This window comes from Arvicanthis niloticus, chromosome 3 (assembly GCF_011762505.2).
Source record: "Arvicanthis niloticus isolate mArvNil1 chromosome 3, mArvNil1.pat.X, whole genome shotgun sequence".
NCBI classification, from domain to species: Eukaryota; Metazoa; Chordata; class Mammalia; order Rodentia; family Muridae; genus Arvicanthis; species Arvicanthis niloticus.
This window is the reverse complement of record NC_047660.1, coordinates 46,751,678-46,776,037: the sequence shown is the minus strand read 5'-3', so window position 1 is coordinate 46,776,037 and position 24,360 is coordinate 46,751,678. Positions and strand designations below refer to the sequence as shown.

Here is a 24,360-nt window from a genome sequence, read left to right as displayed (position 1 = left end):
TCCTTCAGAGTACAAAGGCTTTCTTCAGTGAAATCAATGTTTCTTCCCTGTGTGCACAGTGAGAGCGTGAGCACTTACTCATTTCTGCCAGTTTCTGCTGGAATTTGGACTCCGCTGGGAGATGTTTACTGCAGAGTAGGGGGAAAAAACACATTTCAAAAGCATGCATGCAACTTCCTAGTAACTCTGTTGCTTTCAATGACATTTTATGATATTATTTTGGTTTAATTTCAAAATATTCTAAGTGATCTAAAGAAATATGTCACAAATATATGGTCTTATACATTTTAATGGTTCTTATAAAGCACAATTTAATATTTTCTAAGAGTAAGAATTTTTTTAATTTAATGTTAAAACAAATTTATATCAATAGCTGTGTAAATCCATGTTTAGACTTCTAATATCTAAGTTTTCATGAATCACAGACTTGCATGGTGCTTTCTACTGTACCACTTTACACTTAGTATGTTGTTTTCTCTTGTTTTTCCATACAAGGTCTCACTATGTAGCTCTGGCTGTCTTTGACCTCCCAGAGATTAGCCTCCTCTACCTCCCGAGTGTGGGGAGGAAAGGTATGGGTCACCTTGGTCCACATCCACATCTATTCTCTTTAGTTGTTCTCACAAAGTGGAAAACTGGCAGGACAAGGCCCGAGGGGGACTCAGGACAGCGCTGACACTGGCTCTGTGCCCTGCTCAGCTACCTGGAGCAAGCATCTTCACGGTGCCTACCTCCCGTCTGCTTCATCGGATCCCTCGATGTCAAAGCGCAGCTTTTTCAGTGGTTTGGGGGGGTTGCCACCTTCAGCACTTCTTTTGAGCACTCTGTCACTATTACACACCATCTGGTTTATTTTCTGGAACTTCTCAGATGTCTACAAATCACAGAGTTCTTACTTTAAACCATTAAATAGCAACATTTTGAAGTTAGCAGCTGAAAATTTTATTTTAAGATATATTAACGTTAGGCAGAAGTAATCACTTCATTTTAATTCTCTGCCTTACTCAACTAAGTGATAGGTTTTAAAACAATTAGCATAACGATGCCAATTCTGCTTTCATTAAACACCCATTCCTCCTGAATTCTCCCTTTTTCCCAAGCAGCTCTGACTCTCTATCACCCGGTGCTGCCAAGCACTGGCTAAGCATATGGCCTTGCTGGGACTCAACACGTGAAACCTAGGCTCTTCACAGGAGCAGTAAAGGTGGACCAGATTTCTAGAACTGAAATTAAAAAGAAGAACGCCTTTTTAAAAAAGGTTTTGATTTAGAGGATTACATAGCAAGAGGGAAGGCCACAAGGAGCTGTGCTTTACTTCCTGAGTGGTGTATTGACACGTCAGATGTTGATATATTACAAATCATCACTAATAATGACATTTGTTGAAATATTGCTAATTTATAAAGATTTTTGGTTTTTCGAGACAGGGTTTCTCTTTGTAACCCTGGCTGTCCTGGAACTCACTCTGTAGACCAGGCTGGCCTCGAACTCAGAAATCCTCCTGCCTCTGCCTCCCAAGTGCTGGGATTAAAGGCGTGCGCTACCACTGCCCAGCTATTTATAAAGACTTTTAACTTGAATATTCAAAGACTTCACAATTTTAGTCCAGGCAATATTACTAGACATGTGACCTTGGTAAGACATGCCACAAGAGGCACAGCACCTGATCTCACCCAGTAGATAAGCATGTGGAACCGGTCTGTCTCTTAGCTTCCATTTCAAGACTATTTCAGGCACGCATATTACATGTTACTTGAGCCAACAAATGCAGTCAGGTGTTCAGATAGAGGTTAAATATGATCTGACTGGTGCCATCAGACAGGACCAGCTTCATTTAATGAAAATATATTTAGAATACATATTCAACATGACAAAAGCTAAGTCCCATGGCCTTAGGAATATGTGGATGACTAGATATTTTCTCCATTGTTTTACAAGCTGTAGTTTGATGACCTGTCACACATCTGCCTTGAGGTGTACCATAGCTCCTTTGTGAAGCCCAGCAGCTATAGCCCATCTTGAATCAGATGTCACAGCACTGAGTATTTATAAAATGAACTTTTACATTTCATTTAGCATACAAACTTCAACCAACAGCTAGAGCAGTGGTTTTCAACCTGTGGGTCAATACCCCTTTGGCAAACCTCTATCTCCAAAATTATTTATTACAATTCATAACAGTATCAAAATTACAGTATGATGTAGCAACAAAAATAATGTTATGGTCGGGTCACCACAGAGGAACTGTAGAAGGGCTGCAGTAGTAGGAGGGTTCAGAACCACTAGAGTATGCTTGCATGTGTCCACACAGATGTTCTTTCTTTCTCCTCTCTTCCTGTTTCCCTTTTCTTTCTCCCTTTTGCTTTCCCCTAAAACAAGATTTATGCTCTACAGCCCATGCTGGTCTACAAATCACCATGTTGCCACAAACGCCTTTTAAGTTTTTTCTCTTTTTGAAACTAGCTATTATTCATACAATATATTTTGATCAGTTCCCCTCCCCCAACTTCTGAGATTCCCTCCATTTTCTCTCCCTCTGGAATTTATACCCTTTCTGTGTCTTGTTAGAAAACAAACAGCCATCTAAAGAATAATAATAAATAAAATAAAACAAACTAAAATATAAGACAAGACAACTAAACAGAAGAAAAAGAGTCAAGGAAAAAGCACAAGGTGCACATACAGATGCAGGGACACAGGTTTGTACACATAAGAATCCTTTAAACACACAAGACCAAAAGCTGTAATATATACACAAAGAAAAAGAAAAGCCCTATGAGACAAAAGGAACTTCCAAAGATGCCCTTGAGTTTGTGTTGTGTAAATTATCTACTGCTGGGCACGGGGCCCACCCTTAAGTATAGTTTGTATCATCAGAGACTCCATTAGAGAGAACTGATTTTTTATTTTCAAGTAGTCACAAATTCTTGATCTTCCTGCCTCAGTCTCCTGAGATTACAGATATAAACCACTGTGCTTGGCACATCATGAAGCCAATTATTTAAAAACAAAACTATATTTATTACTGTCATATATGTGTGCATACAATGTGTGTGAGTGTAAGCATGTGTACTGTGGTGCACATGCCAATGTCAGAGGACACACTTCAGGAGTCGGTTTTCTCCTGCCACTGTCCATGTGGGATCTCAGGACCAAACTGGGGCCACTGGGCTTCTGCAGCAAGTGCCTTTACCCTCTACACCGTCACACACTATCTCAGTTCCTTATTGATCAGAGAAAGACTAGCACTGAGAGGAAGCAGAAGGGAGTGGGCGGTGGGGGTGAGTAACATGAAGAGTGTTAGAGCGTGCTACGTGTGGAAGGAGGCCAGTGCTAGAGCCATGCTGCTGAGGCTGTGATGCTTCACTTCAGAGGACCTTCATCTCAAACCTTAGGTTACTGGTTTTCAGAACTTTTGTAAACATTTATATGAGATTATGTACATACATGTGGTATCACAGAAAGATATGTGGCCTTTGTCTTCTGTTCCTGCTCCTAAAACCCTTGGAACTTCCCAAGCAATAAGGAAGATAGGGCCATCTTTTGTTCTAATATAGAGACTCCAGATAGGCCCTTAGATAATATCAGTATGGGGTCAGAAAGACAAGCCCTGGTTAGAAGCTGGGAATTTTCAACCACAGTTCCTAACCTTCAGGGTGGGGAAAGTGAGCAGACACTGAGTCAATCAACTATTTGTATAAAATGCAATCCTTTACTACTAGGTTTAGAAGAGCTCTGGAGTTGCTGACTCCACAGGAGCAGGTTAGGAACCCCAGTGGACATCACTCTGTGTCTCTTCACCCACCTGCTCATCTGTATGTTTTGTAATAAACTGCTAATGGTCAGTAAACCATTTTCCAGACTTTTTTGTGAACATTCTAGCAAAAGGTCAAAGTGGAAAGGAAAGATATTACAGGGATTTCCTGTTGGCCAATTTGGTTAGAAAACTGGTGCAACCCAGGAACTTGCCACTTATGAGTGGTACTTGGGAGACGTTAATGACCTGAGCCCTGGAACCTTGTGGGATCCAAAGACTATTGGGTAATCAATCAAACTGGACTGAACTGGATGACACCAGCTATTCATACAGAGTTAAATACATGGTTCACTTTGGGAGTACTGTGCGCATAGATAACTTTGTGCATGTATATAAATGACTATTTACATGTATACTACATAATCTCAGAGAAATGTTTAGAAAAATCTTGCAAGTCTCCCAATTATGAATATTACTCAAAGTTAAACCTGATTTGAAAATAAACCTGAGACAACCTAAAGGACCTATCTTAGGTAATAACGCCTTTAAGTTCTATTATGAAAATCTTCTATTTCTTTTTTAGCTGCAATATAAGTGACTGATGCCCATATACGATGTTCAACAACAGAACACTAAATAAAGGATGATGCAGGAGCACACAGCTCTTGCATCATTCCATCAAGTATATTTTATATAACATTCCATGACACCGTTGTTCATATAAAGAAATACTCACCCCAAATGATTCACCAATTGAGACCAAGATTCTGTCAAGTTAAGATAAAATGTGAGTTAGTTGTGAGAACAGACACAGACTGTGTAGATGTGCCTAGATGAACATAGGTACATCACTCTCAAACACCACAAATCAAAGCTCCCTGTCCCCAGAACCACTGACACCTGATACCCATCAGCAGATTGTTGTACTAGTGCTAGTGTGATTAAGACATAACCAGTAAGAGGGTTTTTTTGTTTGTTTGTTTTGGTGCTGAGAATCAACCAAAGCCTCAAATATGCTAGTCATGCATTCTACTACTGAGCTACACCCCAGCTCTCTTAGATTTGCAACAAGAACTGTGTATTTGCAGAGCATAACTCTGCCATGGCCCACATTTAAAGAGGAGTTAGAAAAATTTAAGATTATCTTTACTTAGTTCTTCATAAATCAACAAATGTAACTTCATCATAATTTAAGTTACATTTGATACAAACTTACAGGTTAATATATAAAATGTAAAAGACCAGGAAGATGGCCCAGCAGCAGGTAAAGGCACTTGTGGCCGAGCCTGATGACATGGGTTCGGTCCTTGAAACTCACGGCAGGAGAGAATGACCCCAGCAAGTTGTGCTCTAACCCCACACGTTCACAGTAGCATGCACGGCACACATAGATACAATAAATATAAAACAAAACAACACAAAAACTGTCTGGTGGGGTGGCTCAGCAGATATAGGCAACTGCTGCACACACCTGGCAACCTGGGTTCCATCAACAAACCCCACATAAGGTGTACTGAGAACAGACTCCAAAGCTGCCTTCTGACCTTCCCATGTGTGTATGGCATGCAAGTCCTACTCACCCTAGTAAACATAATTTTATAATATATGCTTATAAAGGAATCATCAGATTTTAATTAGGATTTATATTGGTATATAGTAAATGCTATTGTTATGTATTCTATAATCAGAGATACTTATTCCATTTGTCTTCATTTCAACCACGTTACGGGGGTTGAAACTAGGCTTTGTGTGTGTTGGGCTGGGGCTCTATCACTAAGCTACATCCCAAACCTTTTTTGACTTTTTAGTTTAAGACAGGGAGGGTCTCACTGAGTTGCCCAGCAGGCCTTGAATGTGTGATTCTCTGGCTTTAGCCTCCTAAGCAGCTGAGATTACAGGTCTATGTTACCAGACTCAGTTATAATTTATACTTTTGATAATTAAGTTGAAAAAGTATTTCTATATGTGGCTCAATAATGAACTAGTAGCTATGAAGATTGTATTGTCTTCAATTTCTTTGGTAAATGAGATCCTTCCATGTATATTTGATTAATCAGAATACCTAAACATGCTGCGTGAACAGAATGCTATGGTTCTCTAAAGCCTTCTCAGTGATATGCCAATTAGGATGTTCATGATGTGACTTTTCCCCCAGCTAAAATGAGCACCAATACATGCTGCACATGTTGTCTCACCCCTGGACTTGGGAGACTGAAACAGTGAATTTGAAGCTACCCTGGGCTACATACTGAAAGATATAGTTTCAAAGAGAAAAAAAATGTAAGAACAGCAATCAGGGGGATAGAAACTGGGAAGAGGGGAGGGTAGCAATTGGGATGTAAAGGGAATAAATTAATAAATTAATGAAAAAAAGAATAGCAATACAGAACTGATTTTGATTAAGATCAGCAAACAGCCATCATTATAATCCTAATACATATTACTTATCACCATCAGAAACGTCCTAAATATATACTGCCATGTCATGTGGCAGCATGGGGCTCTAAATTTACTTAAGAAGACGTGGTGTGACATCATAGCATGTCACACAGTGAGCTGAGGACACCTGTACACAGATAATCAGATACAAAGAACATCATTCAAATAGAGAGGGTTCTGGACACACAGGAGCCTCCATCATGTTTCCACTTATGTTTTACTTCATAGTTTTCTACAAAGTCTGAAAATTCAATCACAAGTGTGCATCCTCGTGTAATTAAATGTACTATGCAGATATTTTCTAAAAAGCTAATAAAATGCTTCTTCTCATTTGCTTTTCTTGCCTACCAGGTACAAACTATTTGTACTGAAAACTGCTGCTGAGACAGCATTAATTACACTAGTTAACTGGACTTCTACTTCATAAACACTCAGCCAGTTTCAAGTAGCCCATGATAACATACAATAGTCCAGTGAAAGACTTCAAAGCCAGAAATATGATTTGTCATTGTACAGAATCCTTCATCTGAGAATTTAAAATAGCTACAGGTTCATTTTGCTTAAGCCACAGTGTCATTCTGAAACTGTAATGTCCAATGAGATAGAAGGAATCCACCAGCAGAAATAAGAAAGGTGGATTTTCTTAATGGACAGTAATCTATGCTTAGTAAGATATCTTCATTTAAAAAACGTATTAACTTATTATTATTACTGTATAATCTGTGTGTGTGAGTGTGAGCAAGCACCTCAAAGTCAGAGAACTTTTGGAAGCTGGTTCTCTACGTCTATCCAGGAATCAAACTCAAGTCATTAGTTTTGTGTACAAGTACGTTTATAGGTGGTACATGTTGCCAGTCCTGATGTCTCCATTTTCATAATAAGCAAAATACTAAGAGCCATAGAGTTTACAGTAAATTTTGAATAAAGATTCTGGGTGTGATTGCACACACCTTTAACCCCAGCAATCAGGAGGTAGAGGCAGGTGGATCTTTGAATATGTACCCTGCCTGGTCTACTTAGTAAGTTCTAGGCCAGGCAAGGGCTACATAGTGAGACCCTGTTTAAAACAAACAAACAAACAAACAAACATGTTAGCCCAAAGTGTTCTACTCTGATGGCTTATAAAACTATTAGTGTTTTGAGGCACATGTTAATATTGGCTCTCAAGCTATACACAGCAGCGAGCTCAGCAAGGAAGCAAGCACAAGTGATACCCAAGCCTACCCAGGCACACACCTTTTCTTTGCCCCCAATTCTTTTCACACATTCACTTAATGCACATAAAGAAATCAGACATCCAACAGCCTATCCCGTCTTGAACGTTAAGAAAGCTTTACATTTTCATGTTTAAATTGTTAAGTTCAGCATTACTGTTTCCAGCATTCCCTTAAAAAGGAAACACCAACCTTGATCTTGGAGTCATTTTTGTGGGTGTTGGCAGACCTTCTGACATTTTATAAGGACTCTTTAGGGGTGATATATAGATGTTACCTCCAGGAATCCGTAAGGGTGAACTAGAAAACTTGTAAGGGCTTCGAGGAATGTGAGGTATTGGTGACAAGGTAGGAGGCTAGACCCAAAACAAAAGGAAAAAAGATAACTGATGTAAAGTTTTGGTGGGATCCATTACTTGTCATTAGATTTTTCCAATTAAAGAATGTTTTCAACATACCCTGGTGGAGGCATACTGTAAAATATTTGTTTTTAGTCTCTGCATAAAAACTGAGTTATAGAATACTATAATGGAATCAAACTCCTCTTCTCTGATCAAAACACGTTTAAAGGTCTGAGAAAAAAAAACATGTAAAATAAATGTTAAGAACTCTTTAACTTTTTTTTAAAAAATAATTGTACATAGTTTTATTTTTAAAAAACCCCACATTTTATATAGAAAACAATAGTCCCTTAGACTGAAATTATAGATACCCTATTTAAAGTGAAATGTTACCAAGGTAATCCAGAGAAGGGGCCTGGCAGCTGCAGACAGAATGCTGACCATTCTACAAGGGAGTTAGGCTGTGCTAACCAAACCCTGCACCATCACCACTACTCTACAGACAACATTCACTGGCCTGGAGCAGCCTTCAACCCCTCATCTCTTGGTTTAGAACATGTACATCACTCTCTTGCAGGAAACAGACATTTCATAAGTAGATTTTACAAACACTTTTTATTTTTATAAGCAGGGTCTGGTATCTTCTTCCCACTTATTCTGAATAGGAATTATAGGTTTGTGGTATCATCTTCTCACTTATTCTGAATAGGAATTATAGGTCTGGGATACCAGGTCTAACCTGTGTAAATGTTAAGTATGTAAAACTAAAGAAATTTTATGGAGTGCCTCTGCTACAATCTATATAACTAATTTAGAAAATAACTCCAAATATATGAGTAAAACCAAACTGGTTTGTATCACTTTCCAAAAATACAATGACAGATTAAAACAATAACCCAGGATTCACTGCTGCACTCCAGGAAAGTGTGAAATGTGTGTCAGACTAAGTGTGTTTTACCATAATAGCATCTCTGTAGGAGAGGAACTAGAGACACAAAATGGGTTTGCAGTGGGAAATTTTATTATGTCTTTATAAGGATTCACTTACAGTATATTTCAAATATCCCAGGTATTATTATATACAAATATAGTATTAATTATGAATATCAACTATGGATTTGGATTTCATAGTTTGTCATAGTTTTATAATTATACTTCAGTTACAAATAATTAACCAACATTATAAAAGTAAGTAAGAATATATGATCTCTATTTAACAACTGAAGAAAATTATGAATACTGACTTGTTTTTCAAAGTCTTACCATGAGAGACTACCTACCTCCTGGACAGCATGAGGAAGATCCTTGTATGCAGTTACGATGATTTTGAATTTAAGGTCGATGTTCTTCACTTTGCAGATGCCGTACATAGAGCACATCATAATCTAACAAGTAAGTGTGACAGAGGCAGAAAGAACTTATTATGTTACCTTGCTTTTTAAAGTATTATTAAAAGAAGGAAGTTTAATTTCTTCTGAGTTTTCCCCTTATTCTGAGCTGTTCGAAAGTCTATAAAAGGTGTTTAATCAAAAAATTTGTCTTTACAGAACAAAATGCAAGCAACTAACTCAATTACTCATGACTGACTACCAAGTTTGTAAAGTACCCTGACTTTGGCTCCAGTTCTTTAGTTTGTATCAAAAGTGTTGAAAGTAGAACTAGCTAATTGTATGATTTATACTGTTTTAAGCTTGTGTGAAAAATTTCAAGCTATCAAATGATGTGACATGTAATATTCTGGGGAGTAAGGCAGTGCTGCTGACAGAGACTTACATTGCTGACGGTGTTGTGATCTGTGATCTCAATGTAGAGTGGGTCTGTTGTGTTACTCTATTTTTATTAAAATGTTTCCTTATGACAAATGGATTTTCTATATGGTATCTTTCAATAAAACAATGTTTAAAATGCAAAACTAAGATTTGAAAATGATTCTCTGGGGCCTTAAATACCAACTTTTAAAACGTGTATGAACTGTTTTGGCCTGATTCAAGTATTCATCATTTCTATAACATTTTTGCCCCATCTGTCAAGACTTCTACTCCCCATCCCCTGCCCAGTGCCTGATGACCGCGCTTCACACTGAGAGTGCCACTGAGGACGCATTATACCAATTGATAGTTTTCTTCTACTGTAAAATCTTAAAGTTTTACTTATAACTCTGAATTGCAATATATATATATATTATTTATTTATTTCTAGGAATCTAGACTTCTCTTTTATAGAAAGTGGTAAGAACATAAAATAATAAGTATCTATTTAAAACATAGTATACTGAAATTTATATATCCAAATTTATGTAAGTTATAATAATTTTTTGCTTAATATATCATTCTTGTTGGGAACATTACCAATCTCACTGAAATAAGAGAATTATATGAGAATATTATGAAAAGTTATGCACCACTAAAATAAGTAAGATGAAACATAAAAGTTCTTCAAGCTATGCAGAATGCCAACATTGACTGAAAAACAAGCCAATTTTGAATTATTAAACAGTAAGTGTTTACAAACAAAAGCCCATACTCATGGGACCTCATTGGTGAATTCAGCAAAATTTCAAAAAGAAAGAAAAGACTCAATATTAATACCAATTCTTCAAAAATTCTCCTGAAATTAGAAGTTCCCAACTAACTGTATGAAAGCCAATCTGTGTGATACCAAAATCACACAGATCAACAAAACAATAAAATAAAAATAATTTCCTTTATTATTAAAGAGACTAGAATACATAGAAATATAGTTAATGAAATAAATATAAGACTTGTATTCTGAAACTATAAAACACTATTGGAAGAAGTTTAAACCTAGAAGGCTGGAAGGGCACCGCGTATCTATGAACTGAAGACTTCACGGTAAATGGCAACATTTCCCAAACTGATATAGTATTACTCAATGCAATTTCTTTCAAAATCTTCAGAGAAAATGACAAACCCGTCCTAAAACTCATATGGAAATTGAAGTTTCAGGACAGATTAAACTGATCTTGCAAAAAGAACAAGTACAATTGTGTCCCTTTATTCCAAAAAATTAGAATGCTATAGTAACTAAGACAGTGTATTCTCACCAAAATAGCTACATAGATGAACAGAATAGAAATGAGTCTCAGGAATAAACATGTGTACATGTAAAAATCAACAGACTTTCAATAACTGTCAACAGAGAATAAGAAGGAAAAAAACCCACACATTTCAAGAGCTGGTGTGGGGATGGGTATAGGTCTGTGAGTGTTTGCCGCAAAGTAAGAGGCCCTAGATTAATACCAAGGAGAAAAAGAGAAAACATAGAAAGGGGGGAGTGGTGCTGGAATAATAATTACTCCAATACCAAAATGAAGCAGATGCCCTCCCCTGCACTCTTGCAAAACCAAGTCAAAGTGGATTGAAACTTAAACAGAAAACTAAGAGGACAAAGCTCTTGGGAAAAAAGAGGTCTTGATACCTTCAAACTTGACAATATTTTTGTTTATACATCAAGATAGCAGTAACCAAAACAACAACAACAACAAACCCACCAAAGATGACCTGAAGTTTCTCAGAGGATAAAACATTTTCAGAACATGTATCTCATAGAAAAATATATATGGATTAAATCTACAGAAATCTACAGAAAAAGAAAGTAGATTTGTGTTGTTGAGGGCTCTTAGAGACAAAAGTTTCTCTTTGGTGTGATAAAATGGTTTAAAATAAAATAGATTGTGTTAGTAGCTTTACAACTCTATAAATATACTAAACCACTGAATTACACATTTACAATGTAAGCTTTGAATGGTCTATGAATTACATCAGCAAACTGTTACACACTCTACATGTTGTTTGTTATCCCCTTAAGAAGAGAAAGGGAGCTAGCAGGGATTGCTCTGTTTATAAGCCCCACTTTCTTTCCCTTCCCCCCTTCCTGTTTTGGAGTCTATGATTCTTTTTCAATCTTTTTTTGTTACTAGGATTAGACACCAGTCCTTTGTGTGTGATGGGCAAATGCTTCACCACTGAGCTACAGCACCAGCTTTCTTACTGTTTTATTTTGAGACAGGGTCTTACTAAGTGACCAGGGTGTCTTGAACTTATCATGTAGTGCTGGCGAGTCCTCAAATTTATGAGTCTTTAGCCTCAGCCTCTCAAGAATGGTTGTGATTACAGGCATATACCATCACTCATGGTTAGATAGCTGGCTGGTCCCTGGCTCATGTCATTTCCACAGTAAAATGAAATCTAACTTATCACAATACAGAAAAGGTCAATGCTAAATGGGTTATTTGGTGATTTTTTTAAATATAAATAATGTTTGTGTCATTAGTTATTAAAATTTATAACTAATTTGTAAGATCTATAGCAAAAATATAAATGGTACCCAACAAGTAACAATTCGTATATTATATAATGTATGTGAAATATACTACTAAGCTAATGTAGCTGTTCACTTGAATCTAGTCCTTACATCAGTTAACACTGAGCAGGAAGAAACGATGGCAAAGTGACTGATTTTCTTACCTGGTCCAAATGCCGGTCTCTCATGAGCTCATACTCATTTTGCAATGTGTGCTGAAACAGAGTCCAGATGATGTGCTCTAGCTCTGGGTGGTCAGACAGAAGGCGCGCACACAGTGTATTTAGTCGGAGATACGCTAGACGGTACACTGCAGATGGAAGGGCAATGGAGCATGTTTACTGTTCATTCTCAATTATGAGTGGATTTTTTTTGAAACATTAAATTCCTTTATAATGTAAGTAGCATTTAAACAATTGCCTAACCTCTAAGGCTATTTTCCTTAAATAAATGATTCCTAGTATTAGCAGTGTTATATACACAAGGCTCAGTAATACTTGCTGAAATAGCTATTACATTATGAAACCAAGGCAGAAGGGAAAGGTCATATGAGCTTGTGAAATTAGGCAAACAAAAAATTTGCTTTGGTTCTGTTGGTAATTGTTCAGCATAGATGCTGGAAATTTCCATTAATAATATTAGAGACAGTATTTTTTTAAATAATGGAATTGCAAGTTGCTTTTGTCTTGTTTTAAATTTTCTGCAAACTGATGCTAAAGGTCAGTCTGCATGGATTGCTACTAGCATCCAGTTACTTCTAGCTCATTTGCCAGGTCTTGTGGAAAGATCCCTTAATTTGGTACTTGGTGTGGTCCTGATCCTGTTTTAATATGGGGTCGTGGGGTCAGTCTAAATTTTTTCAGACAAAGAGAATGGAGCCCGATGGCTACCTAAAAGATTGGTCCGTCAAGTGGACACAGATCTTGAGCCTAATAATTATGATTCTAATGATAAAGATGGCTCAAAATCTTTATCAACCAGCTGATTTAACAGTCTCCACTCTTACTGGAGAGTAAGTAATTTTTACTAAGCTACCCACCTGGTGGCCAGACTTTGTGTCTGATCCCTGCTAATTAGCAGTTGGATTAGATACTGAAACACTTCCACTTCCAACCTTATTTTCTACATTGCTTGAATAATCATGTTGCTTTTAGCCTTTGAACCTCATATTTTAAGCAGATTGGTTGCCCTCACACAGGACTGCTCTCAGCAAGCTCAGCTATTCATCATGGCAGTTACACATAGCTGTGAAGAACTGCATCTAGTACATGCCCACAGGTCCTTTGGTCTGAACGTGGTCTTGGTCTAAAGAGTGTGCCAATGATGGCCGGTTAATCAATGACGGGTAAGAGTGTTTTTAGCTCCTATAAACCTAAGACAGAGGCATACATCATTATGCTATGTATGTTTTCCTCAATGACGGTTAATTATAGGAGTAATTTTTAGCTCCCATAAACCTAAGACAGAGGCATACATCAATATGCTATGTATGATTTCCTCAATGACAGGTAATATAGGAGTAATATAAATGCCAACCTAAGCCAGACACGGTCGCCCAGCCACTCGAGACCCTAGACAGGATGAAATTGTGCCCCGTCCAGATATTGGCACTGCCATTTTCAAAAATTAAGGGGGGAATTGTGCCCTTCCACCAGGCCTGAGCAGGCCTGCAAAGTCATTTACCACAATAGACCAAGCAACAGTAGGACCTAGGAGATGCATTGCATTACCAGCCTTGGAGCCTGCTACCTGAGCTAAGAAGAATGGACTGCCTGCTGAGCTAGCCTTGACACCTTCCGGACTGCTATCTCCTTGCCCAGCCCCTGGGCTGAACTGAGAAGAGACTCTGAGGGGTGGGGCTTCCCCTTTATATGTGAAAGCAAATTATTAAACTTCGAGCCTTGATCAGAGAACTTTGTCTTGGCTTCATCTCTTCCTGCCCGTTTCTCAGCCTCTCTTACAGGTGAACCCTGTTCAATTGTTGCTGCTGGCGGCAACAGCAAGTGATTATTCTTTTTCCCAATCCTAAAAGAAAAAATTCATACCATGTATTTCTCTATAAATACCAATAAACTTGTTTTTATTTTTTGGTTTTTCAAGACAGGGTTTCTCTGTGTAGCCCTGGCTGTCCTGGAACTCACTCTGTAGACCAGGCTGGCCTCGAACTCAGAAATCCGCCTGCCTCTGCCTCCCAAGTGCTGGGATTAAAAGTGTGCGCCACCACTGCCCAGTGAAACATAAACTTGAAAATTGTAAACTGTACTGGTACAAAATGACTGTGACAGAAAGTTTGAGACTACCACTACAAATACAACTTCTGAGATAAGGAATCAGCATTTTATACAGTTACTTTACGTTTACTCATGGTTCAAGTTGTTCCTTTAAAGACTTGCATAAATGGAACTCTTCAAAGCTAACAATTTATCCCCAAAAGCCATACTTAAGAAGGGATTGTTAAAGCATCTATGGCCCTACTGTAGATTTCTGAATGAAGCAATCTAGGTGGTATCCCTAATTTCCTCACTTACACAACCACAGAATGTTGTGAGACTTGATTAGTCAACTTCTTAAATGCCCTGAACATCCAAGAAATATGTCTATACTTGGCAATATCACATTGTATTATCTAAACTCTAGAAATGCACTTGAAAAGCAAAGTAATATTAGTGAATTTCCAAACACTAATTTGAAGACAAAACAATGGAAGCAAGAACACTAAGGTCAAAATTTTTCTAGTGCTTACTATATGCTATCCCCTGTTTAAAGCATTTTATATGCACTAATTATTCCCTAATTCCCATAAATTAGTATTATTGGAGGGTATATTATTACCATTTTTTTCATTTATAAACAAAGAAACCAAGACACGGAGATATCAAGTGATATGCTCAGTGTCACATATCCTAAGTATTGGAGCTACAACTCAACCTACTCCATGAGTCTGTGCTCTTGAAAGAAATCTTCTACTGACCTTTTTTGTAAAACAGGGAAAGGGAGGTAGATTTCAATGGCCTCTGAGTATGGAAGGCTGAGGCTGCTTGTGTCTCTGTATTTGCAGCAGAATTTACACGTGTAGTAGAAGTTCTTTTCTTTGGAGATCTTAGAGGAGAAAGATACCTAGATATATACAAGGATAAGTGTTCATTTCACACCCACACATATACACACACACATGAATTATGTTCAATTATACTAATGTATTAAGACACATTTTACCTATTTGATTTAATATTCTATATCAAATACAAGCTGGAAAAGCTAGCTTAACCGGAAAGATATGTTACCTTTCCAAACTCCAATGTCCCTGACTTTCCTTTACTTACATAACTGACAACTGTAAAATTACTTAACTTGTACAAAAACAGGCCTCCCTTGAGCTCTAGATGCAAATATCCAACTATGTAATGGATAGTACTACTTGATCCTCAAACCTTCTATGGCTAAAGGAGAATGCTGGATTCCTTCACCTAGTCTTCCTCATCTCAAACAAATGTCACTATATCACATCTAGTGTGTTAAAGTAAAAAAACCTAGGAATGAAATTTTAAAATTTCTCAATTTTTCCAGTTCCTCAAATGTGCTGCAAATCAAGTCAATATAAAACCTGTTATACAGAATACCCACAACACAACCCACAGGATTCAAGAAGGTTAACAAGCTGAAGGACCCAAGTGAGGATGCCTCAATCTCACTTGGGAGGAAGAAGAAAGCAGTCATGAGGGGAGGACAGGGAGGGACCTTGGTAGAAGAGGGGACAGGGTGGGGAAGTGGGAAACATGATCAGGTAGTGGGGGAAAACAGGAAAACAGCAGAAAGACGGAAACAGGTAACCTCGGAAGGCAGGAGGTGGGGGGACCCTCTAGAATGTACCAGAGTCCTGGGAGATTCTCAGGACTCAAAGGGAGGGACCTTGGATGAAAGGCCAACAGTGGGGAGAGAGAACTTGTAGAGTCCAACTCCAGTAGAAAGATAGGGCATCAAGTGGAGGGATGGGGTTGCCATCCCACAGTCAAAAACTCTGACCCAGAATTGTTCCTGTCTGAAGAAACTGCAAGGACAAAATTGGAGAAGAGCATGAGAGAAAGGAGGTCCTGTGACAGGTCCAAAGTAGGATCCAGGGCAAGGGGAGGCCCTGGGCCCTGACACTGTTACTGATGCTGTACTGTGCTTGCAGACAGGAGCTTATTGTGGCTGCCCTCTGAGAGGACCAACAAGCAGCTGAAAGAGTCAGCTGCAGACATTAGCACCGACCAATCGATAGATGCTAGGGACCCCATTAGGGAAAAGCTGGAAGAAACTGAGGAGGAGGGTGGCCCCATGGGAAGACCAGTCGTCTCAACTGACCTGGACCCCCAAGATCTCTCAGACACTGAGCCATCAACCAGCTGATGTGAGGCCCCCAACACATATACAGCAGAGTTCTGCCAGGTCTAGCCTCAGTGAGAGAAGATGCACCTAACCCTCAAGAGACTTGAGGCTCCAGGGAGTGGGGAGGCCTAGTGGGGTGGGGTGGGGTGGGGTGGGGGGATATCTTTTTGGAGATGGGGGTGGGGGGAGAAGATATGGAATGAAGAGTGGTGGCATGGGGGTGGGGGCAGACTAGGAAAGGGGATGAAGTCTGGACTGTAAAAAAAAGGATTAAAGAAGAAAAATAAATACATTTTAAAAATTCTCAATTTGTCCAGTTCCTCAAATATGTTGAAAACCAAGTTAATATAAAACCTGTTATTTCTATCTCAAAATACATTCCAGACCCTTCATTTCTACCTTTAATGTTTATGATAGACCAGGATACCAATATCCCTTATTTAAAATATTCAGTCTTTGAACTTTTCTTTCCATTTTCTTGACATTTCCTAGCCCTCAAGCCCACCTGTATTTCAAATAGCAACTAGATAGTCTCAATACAAATTATACAAAATTGCATTTGTGTTTAAGTGGTTTCTTACTACCTTTATAAAATCTAGGAATTTAGAGAAGCTAGCCACAGTGTGCTTATATTTACAGCTCTTACTGTGACTCTGGGCTTCTTTCTAGTCCATAATACAGGCATTCTCCCAGAAGAGAAAAACGTTTGTCTGTCAGCATTCAGTTGCCTTTCAGGTCTCCAGTCAAAAGTCTCACTTTCAAGTCGTTTCATTTGTTTCATTGCTGCACGAGTACACTAAACTAAACTCATACAAGTTGTTTGTGCTTCCTTCCTCCAAGATGCAAAGCCCTACAAGGGAGAAGAACCAGGCCATCTAACCTTACCAGTGACTGGCACTGTTGACCTAGCTTAACAAATAACCATTTCCTGAATTACAGAAAAATATAAAGCTGACTTATGTGAAAATACTACCTAACAAATTCATGCATGAATACACAGTCTCTGTGAGCTAAAAATACTTTGGGTGGAAGTTACCATGAAAATGATATCACAGGAAAATGGTTTATCACAGAATGCTGGATTTCTACACAGAATCAGGCAGAAACATGAAGCACATGTCTATGAAAGGAAGTAGCCAGAGGGCTGGAAGAGCATGGTATTGTGATCAGAATACTTGGATTCATCTGTGTGCATCTTAAGCAAGTTCCCTTGTGTCCCTCATTGCTATTTTACAGATAACTGGTGCTGATACAGTATCTTCTACCCAACAGGGCAGGTATGAACATTTAGTGAAAACAGTGAATCTGAAGTATTAATGTAAATGCCTTCACTAGATGTTAGCTGTCTTTTCCCTCAGCATCACCACTCCACACTAGTGATGTGTAATCATCCACACTACTCCACACCTATGCTCAGCCTCACAAGTTCTGGCTCTTGAGCTATTTCCTCTTGCTCTTCCAATTTTCATGTTGAAATCCTGTCTGATCATTGAGACCTATGTAAAGTGGCACTAACTCTGTCATGAGCAATTCCCCATTAGACCAACACCACGTGGTGCAGCAGCTTTGTACTTCTTTATTTGACCTTGTTAGGCCATGCATCCTATATTCCTAACTCTTAAAGCAAAAACAGTATCTTAGGCAAAACTGCAGTCCTACAATTTCTATATAGTGCTTTAAGTTTCCCTTATGGTCAAAGTGTCTTTGCAGTTTTAAATGAAGACGTAATGCATTTTTACTTACATATCTGCTGCAGTGTGGTTACTCTGGAGAGGGAGGCTCAGAGGACAAGCAGACTCAAGGTGATCAGGTCCTTCTCCATCCTTGGACTGCTTAATGAGATCAAACAAAGGTGAATCCTGGATAAAAGAAAATAGCATTGTAACAACATCAGCAGGTATGGTTTTTGTGAGTACATATAAAAACTATGCTTTGTTGTTGCAGGATTTGATCACACTGTGAACCTGTGATTGTGTTATTTACTGAAAACACTTGTTTCTACTTGTGGTGTGGCTCAGACCTTCACACACACCTTTAGTCTCTCTGGTTGGAATACACACATGTCCTTGTACACACCTTTAATCCCAAACAATGAAGGTAAAGTTAGTTTGTAGAACAGAAGCAGCCATATTTGAAACTGATGTCTAATTGAGTGGCAGACAAAGTAATGAATCAGAGAAAGATTGACAGAATAGGATATGCCTAACTCTCAAGAGAAGAGGGAGGAAAAGGAAAGCTACATAAGAAAGCATTGGGGAGGGGGGAAAGGAAGGAAGGGAAGGAGGGAGATTGAGATGGCAGAGAAAGAAGACAGACACAGGTGAAGACAGAATGAGCCAGAGAAGGAGAAGGAGCAGGAGCCAGAGTTTAGAACACACTGCCAAAGATAGTATGAGGCCACACAAGAGCAATGCAGTCAGAGATGTCAGACTGAAACAGTCAGCTTGGAGGAAAGTTTGAGCAAGAACAGCCAATTTGAACCAGGCATCTAGAGTTTAGAAAAAACAAGAAAAGCTGAGCTTATTTAGCAGTAAGTCTAAGAGCCTGAAAACATTCTAGGCCTGGATTAAAATGTATGGAGGCTAGAAGCTTCCAGGACTAGGCCCAGGTTAGCAGACAGAAGCAGTAAGCCTCAGAGACAACAATTACTCAGAGGAATAAAAAGTACTTTTACACTATGTGACATGGTTAAGTACTACTAACTTTAGGCAGAATGAGATCCTTTACTCCATTTTGAAAATCTTACTTGCCAACTTTGATACTGTGTGCATGCACACACAAATAGAAAAATCTTATGAACTTAAATATTCCTGCAACATGCATCTTGGCTTTTGATTTTTTTTGAATATTCATGTACATATAATATGATGTATTGGTGATAAAACCAAAGTTTAAAGTTTAAATACACAATTCATTTATGCTTCAAATATAACATACACATAGTGGACTATAATCTTACCAATATTTTAGTTGCATTTTTTTTTTGTCTATGATTTACCACATGAAGTAGCAACATGTTTGAATGTAGAAAGTTTTGGATTTAGACTGAAAAACAGCCCAGATGTAAAATGCTTTCTTAGCCTGAATAAAACTTTATATTCTACTCCCAAAAAAACAATAAAAGTTTTGGATTTTGAAGCATTTCAAATTTCAGAGCTTAGCCTAGTGATATGAAATATTATTATAAAAGAAGGTAAAATTTAGGCAAAAGATACACAAAATATTCAAAGAAAATAGAGAGAAACAAAGAAGTTTATGGGCAGAATGTACTAAGCCTGAAACAACTAACGCTTAAAATACCAGACAGACCTCCAGTAAATTGGATAAAAAGAGAAAGCAGAGCTGATTAGTGTTAGGAACTGAGAGTAGAACAGAATATAAAAGATATGAAAGGTAACAGGGGACTTTAAAATTTTATGTTAATAAGTTAGAAACTTTAACTACATGAAAAAACTGTAAATATTATCAAAGTTCAATGAAAAATAATTTGAGTGATCTTGTCATTACTAAAAATTTGAATCAGAGCCAGGCAATGGTGGTGCACACTTTTAATCCTAGTCAAAGGCAGGCAGATCTCTGAATTCAAGGCTACCCTGGTCTACAGAGTTAGTTCTGGGATAGACAGGGCTACACAAAGAAAACTTATCTTGAAAAAAATAATAAAATAAAATAAAAATAAAAAATCGAATCATAATTTAAAATTGCTCCATAAAGAAAAGCCCTTTTTGTTTTACCAGAAAAGTTTTAGCAAAACTTCAAAGGAAAGATACTTTGCTTTTAGTTGAACTCTTTCTAAATTGAGAAAATGGAAACATTTTCATATCTCCTTTTATGAGTTAGTATATCACAAGAAATTACAATGATCCCTTTTGTTGTTAAGAGGAGACTTTGAAACTGACAGAAACCAGAAGCCTGAAGTTGGAGAAATGGCTCAGTGGTTATAAGTAGGTGTTGTCTTACAGAGCAGAGGTACCCAGTCAGATCCCAGCACCCTGATAAAGCAGCTCACAACCTGTAACTTCAGCTCCAGGGGACCCAACAGCCTTTTCTTGCCTCTGTGGGCATTTACCCATGCACATATATACATGCATGCATGCACATACACACATGCATGCAGATACACACATGTATATGCATAAATAAAAATAAATCTTAAGAAATAGAAATTACAATGAAAATGACAAATTCTGAACACATACATAATAAAAAGCCAATTACATTAAATCTACTCTTTAAAAAATAAGCAATGCCAGTAAAAGACAGTCAACATAAGAAGCCATAAACTACTGAGTAAAGAGAATGAACAGGGGATATGAGATAGAAAAACCTGAATGTGGAAGACATAAGGTAAGTGCTAACCTACTTACTATATGATAAAATGGTAAATGGAAGCCCAACAGTGAGGAAAAGCAACATTTTTTTTAATTATTTGATTTTATGTGTATGGCTGCTTTATCTGCATATGTATGCACAATGTGCATGAAGTACCTGTAGAAGCCAGAAAGGGTATCATATGTCCTTGGGCAGTGAGCAAAAGGGGAATTAGCAACAGAAAGACTGGCAGAAGTCTACCTAAGGCTAAGCTAACAAAGACATTTGTCTCCTCTTCTCCTTCCTACAGTGATTTTAAAAAAAGTATAGAGATTTGGTGAGCATAAAACATAACTGGCTGTTCTGAAGTCTTCAGACAGTATCTACGAAGGAGCTACTACACTAAAGAAGGGAGCAGAAGGGAATACTGCGTATCCCAGACTGCTTCCTGCATCCACAGCCTAGGGAGTATTCAACCTATGACCATACCCTCCAGGTATGAAAACATAAGCATCAAGCTATGCTAAGAGAAAAGAACTATGGTATTAACAAACCGAAGGCTCTATAAGGGAATTCAATTCATGCAAATCACCACACGAAATCTCCCCTATGTAAACACAGCCTCCAGCTAATTTTTAGTGATTTACACATAAATGCAACCAAGTATTTCTAGTCAAGTTTCTACTATGAAAACACCAAAGCAAAACAAACAAAAAGTATCTTGAAAGAAACATTTCAGAAAAAAAAAATATATATATAAAGAAAGAAAACCTGTTGGAGTGATGTTTTTATATACTTGATGTGTCTCTGTCCTTCCTTGCCTGACTAAAGTACCTTCTGATTGATTAAAATAAAAAGCCTATGACCTATAGGAAAGGCAGAATAGTAAGGTGGGCCATGAGGGCAAAGAGAGGAATTCAGGGAGAGTTAGGTGCCACCAGGACACAGGGGGACAATCAGGCCAGGAAAAAATGAGAGGTAACTACCCACCCATGTGGCAGAACTTAGGTTATTATAAATGGGATGATTAGTTACGAGCTAGTTGGGAAGCAAAACTACTTTAAGGTCTAAAGCTTTAATAAAAAAATATGTCTCCATGTAATGACATGGAGAACAAGAATGGGTATAGAAAGGACCATGATTTGATTACAAAACCCCAGTGCATTAAGCTACTGAATAGTCCTTTTGATTAGGAAGTTACTCAAGTCAAGTAAGACATTCCTAAACGGTGTGTTCTCTTACCCATCTTCATTTCATTCACCTCATTTCAAAAAACATAAGGAACTAGGTTTTCTTGTTTTGTTTAAAAGTTTTATAAAATTTTGTGTATGCATATTTTTGCCTACAAGTATCCTATATACTACATGTACATAATGCCTGTGAAGGCCAGAAGACGTTATTGGATCTTCAGAAACTGGAGTTACTGATGGTTATTAGCTACAATAGGTGCCGAGAACCAAAGTCAGGTTTTCTGCAAGAGCAGTAAATGTTCTTCATGGCCGAGCCACTCTCCAGTTCTTTTGCTTTTGAGGCAGTGTCTCACTATACAACCTGGCCTGGCCTGAAACTTGCTTTATAGACCAAGTTGGCCTCCAATTCAGGTATCTTTCTGTCTCTGCCTCTTGGATGCTGGGATTAATGGTGTGTACCACCACACTCAGCAAGGGTCATTTTTCTTAATTGTAAAGATATTTGGTTAAGATTATTTAAATCACAGTATTGTGAATTCAGATGATGCAATGATAAGAATTTAGACATTTAGTGTTAAACACAAAGTATCATATAAGTATTTGATGATACTATGATTATAGTCTTATAAATGCCATTTACAGAGGATAATATATCTTTCAAATGTAAACATAAGCCAAGTTATCTATCCATCCACCAAGTGCATTTTGTTCTTCACTCAGCATCTTCACTTTTACATCTATGTACAATGTGAACTAACCATTCTCAATCATCAAACAACAAAACCAAACACCCCTTTCCCCTGCCCTTCTGTGCTTGCTCCTTCCTTGTCTTGGATATTCTTTGCCTAGAGCATTCCAAGACTCAACCCATATTATTATTCACATTTGTTCAAACCTCCAGAGTGAAGATTTCTCCAAACTTTTTGTTAAGAGGGTTTAACTCCCACTCTGTTCCAATCTTACAGCCAGCATTGGTCATTACTTGTCACTATATTTGTTTCCTTGCTTATTAACTATCTCTATTAAAATTCAAGATTCAGAAAGGCATGGGTTTTGCCAGTTCACAACAGTTATTTCTAATGTTTAAAGCTGCTTTGCAAATAGTAGGGGTTGAATAAACATTTACTGAATAAATTAACAGAGTGAGAAGATTAAAGTCCTCCAAATTCCTTGATATTAATTCTACTTTAAAGTAAGAATACAGTTTAAAATGAAAGTTTCTTAGTTATATACTCTTCTAAATTCCTTAAACATACGTTCAGACCAGGTGTGGTGGTGCACTCCTTTAATCCCAACAGAGGGAGATGAATCTCTGTGAGTTCTAGGCCAGCTGGGTGTATACCATGAGTTCCAGATTAGTTACACCTATACAGTGAAACACTGCCTAAAAAAACAAAAACAAAATCTTTTTCCTTATAATCCTCCCCCCCCACAATACTAATAATAATGTGCATCATATCCACAAAATATGAGCATATCAACTGTTTCAGAGTGACTTTCAAAATGCTTTCTTTAGAGTAAAGCACCAAGAAATACAATGAAGTATTCTGTATAACCTAGAGTAAAAAGAAATTCTTTTCAACAGCAAACCATTAGGCTCTGAACTAAGAACAAGCATGTGTGAAGCATGTAGGACAATGGCCAGCAAACAGACATGTTTCCTACCTATCAGCTTTGTGTAGAGTCTAGTGGGATGAGACAGATGGTAATCTTGCAAGAACTAACCTTGTGATTACAAATTCAGAAAGTGCTATGAAATAACAGCAAATATCTGCAAAATGAGTAAATGCTCATAGTATAGGGAATTAATACTTTAAGAGGAACTGACAGTGTGAGAAGCAGACATTAAAAAGGGAACAAAGCATCAACAGTCTTGAAAGGAAGTTAGAATGTGATGAAAGCAAAGGATGCTTTGCCAAATTTTGTAGAAAGGGAAGAGAAAGTTGTAAGTGAATGAGGAAGCATAAGAAGGGCAGTTCAAAAGTCAGGAATAAATATGCTTGCACTGCTGAAATGAGGAGACATGAACTGTCTATCAATAATGCTATGATTAAGATTTACAAGTAGGTTAAGACAAACATCTGTTGATTAAGTGACCACAGTTAGAGAAATTGCCTCAAATAATCCCTGCCTCTTAACTGTAATCTGTAGGCCAGAAAATAAAAAAAATCACCAGATTTTTGCCTTGGGAATCTACTAAGTACCCTACACACACACACACACACACACACACACACACACACACACACACGTTTCCTTCTAGTACAGTATTATTACTAAACAAAAGTAGAGCAAGCTAGGTGTGGCAGCACCCATCTGTAATCCAAGCACTCAGGAGGGTAAAGGACAAAATCTGAACTGTTCTGGGCTAAGAAGTTCCAGGTTGGCCCAGGTTATATGGTGAAGTAAGACCCAAT

General features: G+C 37.9%; 1 protein-coding gene across 3 annotated transcripts in view; it reads right to left on the bottom strand.

The window, feature by feature from the left end:
* Nucleotides 1-24,360, bottom strand: part of Rb1 (RB transcriptional corepressor 1) — a 140,005-nt gene that overhangs the window by 2,957 nt on the left and 112,688 nt on the right. For 2 of the 3 annotated variants that reach the window (XM_076930734.1, XM_034497700.2), the window contains 9 exons: nt 18,186-18,301; nt 15,046-15,191; nt 12,239-12,384; nt 9,032-9,136; nt 7,869-7,982; nt 7,603-7,766; nt 4,494-4,524; nt 732-874; nt 79-128 (listed from right to left, as the gene is read on the bottom strand). In XM_076930734.1, the coding sequence (XP_076786849.1) occupies nt 79-128; nt 732-874; nt 4,494-4,524; nt 7,603-7,766; nt 7,869-7,982; nt 9,032-9,136; nt 12,239-12,384; nt 15,046-15,191; nt 18,186-18,301 (1,015 nt within the window). Of the gene's footprint in view, nt 1-74; nt 129-731; nt 875-4,493; nt 4,525-7,602; nt 7,767-7,868; nt 7,983-9,031; nt 9,137-12,238; nt 12,385-15,045; nt 15,192-18,185; nt 18,302-24,360 lie in introns of all 3 variants that reach the window. The other variant, XM_076930735.1, reaches the window with a different exon arrangement.